The sequence below is a fragment of the Montipora capricornis genome, chromosome 7, assembly GCF_036669925.1.
Source record: "Montipora capricornis isolate CH-2021 chromosome 7, ASM3666992v2, whole genome shotgun sequence".
Lineage (NCBI taxonomy): Eukaryota > Metazoa > Cnidaria > Anthozoa > Scleractinia > Acroporidae > Montipora > Montipora capricornis.
Genome location: NC_090889.1, coordinates 31,293,534 through 31,303,533, shown reverse-complemented (window position 1 = coordinate 31,303,533; position 10,000 = coordinate 31,293,534). Strand labels below are relative to the sequence as shown.

At 38.0% G+C, this 10,000-nt stretch overlaps 1 protein-coding gene across 6 annotated transcripts in view; it reads right to left on the bottom strand.

Annotated features, from left to right (window-relative positions):
• LOC138056911 (A-type voltage-gated potassium channel KCND2-like) overlaps positions 1–10,000 on the bottom strand; it is a 60,656-nt gene that overhangs the window by 8,635 nt on the left and 42,021 nt on the right. For 3 of the 6 annotated variants that reach the window (XM_068902856.1, XM_068902855.1, XM_068902857.1), the window contains one exon: positions 1,144–1,226. The exons of 1 other annotated variant lie outside the window; for it this stretch is intronic. In XM_068902856.1, the coding sequence (XP_068758957.1) occupies positions 1,144–1,212 (69 nt within the window). In that variant the 5' untranslated portion in view covers positions 1,213–1,226. Of the gene's footprint in view, positions 1–1,143; positions 1,227–2,515; positions 2,601–8,126; positions 8,165–10,000 lie in introns of those variants that run through there. 2 more of the 6 variants (XM_068902858.1, XM_068902859.1) reach the window with 2 other exon arrangements.

Genomic DNA, 10,000 nt, shown 5'->3' with positions numbered 1-10,000 from the left:
TATATTTTTTTTTGTGTGTGTGAAAGAAATGAACAAACGAAATGCAAGGCTCGCAATCAGACATGTTGCGAATCTGGTGTAAAGTTAATGAATGCAATATACAAAGTTTCGATTCAAGACTAGACATTTCCTTATTCCTTCCTAGTGTCACCATTGGAGGTGTGACAGTCTTACGGCTGTGACCACTGTCCTTTTAAACGTCGGCTGAGTAGCGTCCTTTCCTTTTAAATGAGATTTAAAATGGTGTCAGACAAAGGCCACCATCATCAAGGTTCAAAGGAGAGTGGGCGGAATTATTTAATGTATCAAGCTTTGATGGTACCGTGCCGTTTAGTGGTGATAACTGTAGAATCACACTTCTCAATTTTATGGCCGGATTTGCGTTTCTGGACTAAACAGAGGTTCCTTTTCGCAAAGCAAAAAAACCTGATTGGGAGCTTTTTTAAATCGTATACAAAACTGTCGTTGTGTTTGTCCGATGTATTCATGTTTACAGTATTTGCATGGGGGTAAAATATACAACATCTGTTCGATGTTCCCTCGGTAGAGAATCCTTGGGTTTGACAAAAATGTGACTTCAAACGTGGAAAGGCTTCGACAGTCATGTCTTGTGTCTGCTGAACACACTAAGTATGATGTTTAAGGGAAAGCAATAAATTAAAAAATAAAGAAATATAAAATTAAAAAAACGCTTTGCTTTTTTCTTTGTAAGGCATGGTTTGATGTATCTTGCACCTTCGAAGGACATCTTAAGAACTGCTGAATTTAAAATATCTATCCTTTTTATCACTTCAATCGTCACAAACAAGTTTACTAGTAAACCCATCAACATAACACGTACCCTTCATTTTTCTATACTTCCCCGTTTGGACGTTTTCGTCATATTTCTGTTAAATCAAATTTCTAGTTTCTAAAGAAACCGTGGTGGTGGTTTATCAAAGGTGTTGAAAAAGGTCGATTTACCACCGTGAACGATTTGGAAAGTTGACGTTTCGAGCGTTAGCCCTTCGTCAGAGCGAATAGAAGAATTGCGGGTGTTGTTGGTTTTTAAGAGGGTGTGGAGGAGCATTGCCATTGGTGGAAATATGGTAATGTGAATTTGTGAATAAATTAATGGAATGAGAGGCGTTCATTGAAACTTACCCAGTTGAAAGATGAATTTGTTCCAGATTCTTGCGGAGTTCTGTGTTCCCGTTTATTTAAAGGAGTCATCCAGGCGATGTAGACTGTGACGGTAAATACGTCTCAATTAAAAGTTGAAAGTTCATTGGAAGTTGAAAGTTATTATGCACTTTTTTTCTATTGTTACTCTTTTCCGTGTGGAATTGTATCTATGCTTATGCACACGTCTCAAGACTGTTATGTATTCAATAGCGTTTCAAATGTTATAAGAAACCGACGGAGATCTAAGACATGTTGAAACGTTTGTCGAAAGATTCCATTTTGGTGGAAGTGCACTGAGCTACTAATCAACTGTTACGGTTGCTCGAAGCATGGTTAGCGCTATACCATGGTAACCTGTAGGTTTTGATACCTCTCAACCAACGGTTAGCGCTAATCACAGGATGACAATCTGACAAAGTTCGATGCTACTCTAGAGTGAAGAAATTTGTATGTAGCTTGAAAGATTACACTTCAAAGACCCAAAGTTTCGACCTCCCTGTCTAGTGTCTTCATAACAGCCAGGGTGGTCCATAGTTATCGCAAGAGCCTTTTATGTTTCTAATTTGCTAAAAACGAGGAAAGGATGTGGTTATTAATAGTAATTAGCGTTCTTTTCTATTAATAAGATGCAAATATATCTTCACGGTTCAAGGAAGCGTGGGCGACATCGATGTGCCAACTTTCCAAACGATGGCGTTGATGGTATCGCTGGTTGGTTGGTGGTGATAATATATCTTTATAGAATAATTACATAGGACCCAAAGGTCGAGACAGCAGGGAGCAAATCGTGATTTTTAAGAAGATTACGACATTTTTTAATTTATGAGACATGTTTCGATGCTACGAACATCATCGTCAGTTACTGAATATTTGAAAAACCGTTAGGACTATATAACAACTAGGCGAAACATGCAAAATTAATTATGATTAAGTGACAAAATAGATTACATATTTGAGTGAGATACAAAGAGAAATGCACCTTCTGTCAATATGGTAAAGAAAGCCTCTTTCATTTATTTTGGGAATGTAACAAAAGCCGTTGTTTTTGGAATCATGTTTTTTTATGGATGCAGGCCTGTAAAATTGTTAGTAAAGAATATGCTTTCAGGTAGATACTTGCTTGGGACTGAGGCCAGATACCTCTAAATACAATTTGCAAATTAATTTTTGTTTTTTGACAAGCAAACATTTCATCTGGCTGTGTAAATTTAAAGAACAAAAGCCAATTTTCGAAGAATACTTACGGCATCTACAATATATTCATAAAGTAGAGAAGGAAGATACAACAACGCGAAAGAAATGGGAACCGCTATTGCTTCAAAAATAAATAAATAAATACAGAATCCAGCACCTTGTTCTCCAACTTTACAGGCAATTCCGATCTTGTAGAGTATAATAAATTGGTCGCTCCTCTCAAAACAAGAGCACCTCCTCCATTTTTTTTTCTCTATTATGTAAACATATTCCGTGTTTGTGGGTGTGTGTGTGGGTGTGAGTGTGTTTGTGGGGGGAGGGGTGTTTTTTGCTTTCAAAACATGTAAGGTGATAATAACAATAAAAAAAAATTAAATCAAAAAAAAAGTTTTTGAAAAAATATAAAGCCCAAAGCGTAAGTATCAGGTTGACGTGATGAACTTGTTGATTTAAATCGGGCTTTTCCTAACGGTTTTTCAAATATTCAGTAACTGACGATGATGTTCGTTTCATCGAAACATGTCTTATAATTAAAAATGTCGTAATCTTCTTAAAAATAATTACATGCGCTGATTGGTTACACTTGAGGTGATTATCATGTGATTATCATGTGATTATCATGCGATAATCACATAAGCGGTTTTTTTTTTCAAAATGGCCGCAAGCTGTTTTTGTCGAGGCGACAGAAGAAGAAATTAATTCTTTTAAAAAGAAAGCACCACCCACGTAATTATACTAAAACAACTATTCACCTCAGGCTTGGTGAATATCATTATCTATGAATAAAAACCGAGGCGAAGTCGAGGTTTTTAATCACCTCGCCTTCAGCGAATAGTTGTTAAATATAAAAGGTCTATTGCGATAACTTTAGATCATCCCTGATGAAGGTACTAGACACGAGTGTCGAAACGTTCGGGTGTTTAAATTGTAACTGGTTAAAGCTACCTGAAAATTTCTTCTGTCCGAGCTACTAATGTATAATTTCTAGGCATTCCACTCCGAAAGAAACAGCTCGCTATTTCGCTAACATATATTATGGATAGGAGTTCTATAACAATAATTACGCATAACTTTTGCGGGGTGTTAAAAACACACACACTGGTTGCTTTTAAAAAGCTTTTAATAACATTACGTGGTTAATGGCTTTTTCAAAAACCGTCATTTCTATAATGGAAAGCCCTAAAAAGATTAAATTCTTGGAATATAATTCCATTGAGGAACGAAAAAAACCTTCGAAATAATGGAACTGACTTGTACTATCATCTAAGACCCCTGTAAACGTTTTCAACATTTGCTTCAATATCCGTTCGATTTTGGTGAACAGCGATGTTGAAACCTTCCCTTTTGAACCGTGTTGAAACGTGTTGAATCGATGTTGAATGAGTTTAAAAGCGTTTAAACTTTGCTTTGCCCCTCTCTTTCTTCATTGTTTAGTTTGCACATGCGCACTAATCGGTCTCTCAATGACGTATCAATGTCCGTTTCCATAGCAATAACCGCAGCTGCAGCCTGGGACTGAACACCAGGCCTCTCGTGTGAAGCTCTGTTGAATCAAATTTGATGATGTGTCGTAACCGTTTCTCCAGCTCAGCAGTCAACATCGTTCACCCAAATCAAACACATGTTAAAGATATTTGCCCGGGGCTTTAGCTGAGTAAATAGGCGACTTTCTAGTCTTGCATCTCTCGAACTATCTGTGATCGGAACGTCAAATTTGAATTAGGAGTACTCCAAACTGGAAAATAGTTTTAAAAGTGCCAAAAGTGACTTTAAAAGTACGTACAGCGTTTAAGGGAACCCTCACTCCCGCAGAGGATTAGATCAACTTGAAAACGAAGGAGAAAATACTTCCAATAAACCATTCTACAGTTGTGTGCTTAGTTACCTGGCCTGCGAATGAAAGTGAGGCCGGATTTGACCTTGGTTTGATAGAAACCTCACTGCTTTTCTTATGTAAGTTCTTACCAATTAGCATGACAACAAACTCATTAACATAAAAAAGTGAGAGCGTCTGTATAACAACAAGGTCAACCGCACTAGCCTCACTTTCATTTAAAGGCACGGTAACTAAGCATACGACTGTAAAGAGGTCTATTAAATTTGTTTATTTCTTTAACAAAAAAAGTGCTTGCATGAAGAAAACGCAATTTTAGAATCGCTTATCTTCGCGTTCAAATTTTCCAGGAACCGCCATCTTGTATGGGAAATCGACGTATAATTATGCTCGTGCATTTTTATGGGTACGAGTGATGTTTGGAAAGTTCTCAGTATTACACAAGCCTTATTCGAGTGCAATTTGAGAACTTTCAAAACATCACGAGTGGACATAAATCATGAAATGCAACACACGGACGAGTTCGAAACTCAATGAAACACATTTTGTTGATTTACTAAATGAATTTCAAACACATGTGGTTTGAAATCAATTAACGGCAACGAATGTTTGCTCACGGCTTTTACTTCGGGTAGAAGAGCACAGAACGCGTCATCAGAAAAGAACGCAACTGCCAGAAATTTACTCACAAATAATTAGTACATGCAAGTTTGAAAGTGTGGAAGTGTGGCAGTGTGGAAGTTTGGCAGTGTGGAAGTTTGACATTGTGGAAGTGTGGCAGTGTGGAAGTTTGGCAGTGTGGAAGTGTGGCAGTGTGGAAGTTTTGCAGTGTGGAAGTTTGGCAGTGTGGAAGTGTGGCAGTGTGGAAGTTTGGCAGTGTGAAAGTGTGGCAGTGTGGAAGTGTGGCAGTGTGGAAGTTAGGCAGTGTGGAAGTTTGGCAGTGTGGACGTGAGGCAAAACTTCCACACTGCCAAACTTCCACACTTCCACACTGCCAAACTTCCACACTGCCACACTTCCACACTTCCACACTGCCACACTTCCACGCTGCCAAACTTCCATGTACTAATTATTTGTGAGTAAATTTCTCCAATTTCAATTCTTTTCTGATGACGCGTTCTGGGCTCTTCTACCCGAAGTAAAAGCCTTGCCCACAGCCGCTCACATGCTTCTGAGCAACCATGAGGTGTACCTACTTACCTACTTACTTGCGTACCTACTTACGCATTCGTTATTGACCAATTGGATGATTTGGTGTGTAGTATCGCTGAGTATTTTTACGAGTTGTGCTGTATTTTGACAAGGCCGCTCTATTATTATCCAATTTTTTTTGCACTAAATTTTTAGCAAATGAACGCGTGACAGATTTGTGCGTGACAAGCGCGAGGCAACGTCAGCACCTAAGCTAGTCAAACCGTTTCCCTACTGTACAATGACAAAGTGTACAATAACTAACTGTACACTACCGTGTGGTTTATTTGTACTCGTTTCATGCGTTTTCTTTCCAATAACTCATACAGTTGGATAATAAGAATAATTACCGGTAGGGTGGTTTTCACTTGAGTGTCGAAAGTAATAAGATAATTACTTTGGTTTTGCATTACTTCACTCAGTGATTGGTTCAAAGTTCTCGCGCCACTTTTCCAACCAATCAGAAGTGAAACCAAAACCAATCGTAGCTCGCGCGTGCACATTTTCCCGCGCTTTGTGTCGGCTACCTGTAATTACTTCGAGTTTTGATTGGTTTACTGGATTGTCTCCGACCTTTTTGATTGACCAAAGTAATTTCTTTGGTTTTGGTTTTGGTTTTACGACACTCATTTGAAAACCGCTCTATGATCTCTTACGGTTTGCTCTATTGGTCTGACACAAAGAGATCTTTTGCATAATGTCAAAAGAGCAACGAGTAAGAAGTCAGAATTACTTAAGGTGGCTCAAACCAGTTTCAACACTTTCAAGAGACCTTGCTGTTTGAAGGATTGAAACTACAACACTTTATCACGAAACAGCAATGTTACGGTACGATGTGAAACATCAATCATTGCTAAACAAGATGCAGTCATTTTTGTGACGTAACAAGTTACCATGGAAATAGGAAAGCCTTGCCAAAACACCATGTTTTCTGGCTTTAGTTGCTCATATCTGAAAAACGAACTCGGTGACCCCAATTTTTTATTGCACAAAAGTAATTAGCAGGCCAAGATAAAGTTTAAAAATTCTGTCGAGCGGGGATTCAGAGCTTCATTCTGGCATGCTAATTACATTTCAGTTATAAAAAATGGGGGTCACCGTGTTCGTTTTTGAGATATGAGCAGTTAAAGCCATAATATGGGGTGAATTTGCAAGGCTTTCCTGTTGCTACGGTAACTTTTTACTTCACAAAAATGACCGAATCTTTTTCACCGATAATTGGAGTTTGATATGGTACCATAACATTGCTGTTAAGTGATTAAGTGTTGTGGTGTCAATCCTTCTAATAAGAACGTTTCTTTCAAGAGTTGAAACTAGTTTGAGCCTACGACACGCCAAATTTGGATTCCGAAATCCATTCATTTCGGATACAACCGCTTTCTTTCAAATACTTTCAAACAAATTTGAATTTAAATGTGATTTTCTGAGGTCCGAAGTCATTTTTGTTAGAGTAGAGGTCAAACGAGCAACCGTGACACGTCACAATTATTCAAGATGGCGGCGCCCGCCAAATTTGGAAACGAAAGTAGACGATTCCGAAATTCATTCATTTCGGATACAAACGCTTTCTTTGAAATACTTTCAAACAAATTTGTATGAAAACGTGATTTCCTGAGGTTCAAAGTTATTTCTTTTTGGAGCGGAGGTTACCTTTAAGAAATCCAACTAGTTTGTTATCTCTAAGGTGTAATACAGATGAATTTGGGCAAAAAATACTGAACACATCCTTAACGATAATTTATTGCAATGTTTCAAACCAAAACGTTTTTAACATACAGAAGGAATTATGGCACTTGATGGAAGCCTGCGAAAAACTGTCGAAACGTACGCGAGAAACGAGCTGAGAATGATTTATTCACAGCTTTCGTCCATTGGACTTCGATATTTAATGAACTTCATCAGATCATGCCATCGTAGACAAAACAAACCCTTCGTTACGTTTCCAATCAAACCGAACCCAATAAGAAAAATCAGAAGAAAAATGGAGTGTTTAGTTTTGCAGTAGAAATTTAGGAGCACCAATGGATGAAACGATCTCTCAGTACATTGCGATTTTTAGACAAGCGCAGCCGATTCGTCCAGAACTCTTCCTTCCTATTTAAACGTGCTAGCAAACTTGTAGAAATCGTAGGTGAGGCTCCCAAAGTGTGGACAAAAACGATGACAAATGTTTGTACAGTTCAACCTCTTACATTATTCCCTTCCTGTTAGCAACATCAAAATGACTCGCGCCTCTTAATTCCATGTTTGAGATTTCAAACCATACGCCGTCAAAATGGCGTATTTTCTATGGTGTTACTGATAAATATTTCATCAATACCACTTTGACAAGCGTATACTGTGACATCGATGGCCACCTTGTCAAGATGAAGGACTTTCTTGAAGGACTTTTTGATTTCTCAAAACAGTTTCTTCACCGTTTCTGGGACTATTTTGAAATATTTTCAATTTATTTAGCTAATGGCTCGATTTTAGAATTGCCCCCTTGCCGTCTCCAATAATTAAATATCCACTGACGTGTTTCGATGGATGTTATTATCAAGGTCTCGTACTTTTACTCGTAAAAGGGGTACGTGACGTTATGCTGTCGAACAAAGACAAGTACAATTATCCAGCGATCTTCTACGCAACCCTAGTTCATCCATCGCAAATTATGTCTCAAATAAGCCACGTATGTCAGCATTAAGTAACCTCCAGTCTTAAATTCACCCTCGTTAGTCAGTTATAAGTTAGAAAATGTTACCTTAAGTGAAATCTTCTATCCATCAATACACACATTATTAAGTTCTTGGTATAAATACTTACGACACAAGGTTGTCTCCGAAAAAAATCTGAAGCTAAATTTCAAATGCGTAAATAATTACTTGGCCATGAAAAATTCATAACTGGAGCTCTTCGTTCCCGACATTTCGCCATCTAGCCTCCAAAATTAAAATTAAAAAGTTCAAGCGATTAAAGCTCAATACGTTTTGGCTGAAGACTTCCCTGACTACCATACAATCAAATAATTTGTACCGCAAATATTCACACCATGATTCTAAAACCACGTTGGTTTTCTATTCAAATTACTTCTTAGCTACTCTTCACCGTAAAAAAAAATTTAAAAGACAATTTTCAGGCAAAGTTTGAAATCAGAAAGCGACCGGGAATTAGTCGTAAATTAGATATGAACCGAGCCCACCATAGATGGCGAAAAATGACTTGTTTAGTCTCACGGAAAAACAGATATTCAAAACAAAAATAAATACACGTCGAAAGAAATTATCTAGAATCTATCAAACCAATTGGATAACGATCAATTGTTGGGTTCAAACTTAAGACTGGGCAAATACTGCCTGAGAGCTGAAAAGTTATCTCGACACACTTGCAGATAACAGACAGCTGTCAGGGACACAATTGTCTACAGTTGAATTGTTGATCTTGTCCTGAAAAGCCATATCACAGCTTCTATGTTGGATACAATTGAAACTAATAAAATTCTTTGACGCAAATTTTAAAAAAAAAAATAGTGATTAAGCCGATTTCTCTGTCGTCTCCAGCGTCCCAGTTCTTGAAGCCAAACAAAAAATGTTTAGAGACAACAAAAAATGTCGCCATGATGTCAGGAAATACCAAGTTCTCTGCAAAAACTGGCTTTAGCTTTAAAAAGGCATTTTATTATTTTGTACTGTATCCCTGTATGACACTATTTCGGTACAGTACGAATCACTCTTGATCAAAAAACATTTCCCAAGTTCTAATTTTTTTCATTTCTTGTAAATTGATGTATGGAACCAGGAACTCAATTTGTTTTGGCTTCAGTTGCGTGTGTCACAAAGTAAAACACAAAGTGTGAGAGCGGGCGGCTCATTGCCACCTTAATTTCTTGGGTGGATCTAAAAAGGCCGTTCAATTTTAACAACTTTCAAAACACCACTCGCAACTATTAATTTTGAATTCTACTCGAGATCTGGTGGTTTTTCTGGTACAAATTCTTCGTTTTGTTTCAGTAAACCACATGGCTGTTAATCACGCGAACGAAATATTTTTTAACAGGTACTGGAGCGTGCAAATTACTGCAGTCGAATTTCTGCACGCGAACCTCACGAAAATGGCGTTGCCTAAGGCGAAAGTAATGAAAAACTAAACGAGTGACTGTTGCAGTCAACACATGGGCGGCAAAATTGTCTAGCCACAACACATCAAATTAATTGATGTAACAGTACAGACTTTCCTTGGATGGATACAAAAGAACACAAATAAAAACAAGCCGGATTCGATGCCACTCGACCGATGAACCGTCCGTCGATTTAACAACTGAGTGAGCAAAAATACATGAACTAGGCTCTCCTTGGTAACAGATAAAAGAAATCGTGTCTGACGGCACGCCACACTTACATGAAATTATCTCATCTTATTCCACGATTATCTTACTGATCGTACGAGCCTATCAATGGCGATCACAATTCAGAATCAAATTGCCGATGCAGTCGATATCCCGCATTACCGAGTTTAGGCGGGAAACGACAGCACCAAAAAACAATAATATGATTGGTTAAAAAGAAAAGTATTCGTGCTGCACGTGCGGCACGCATTTTAGCACACATTTTTGCGGTCCTCTGAAAATCACCAAATTTT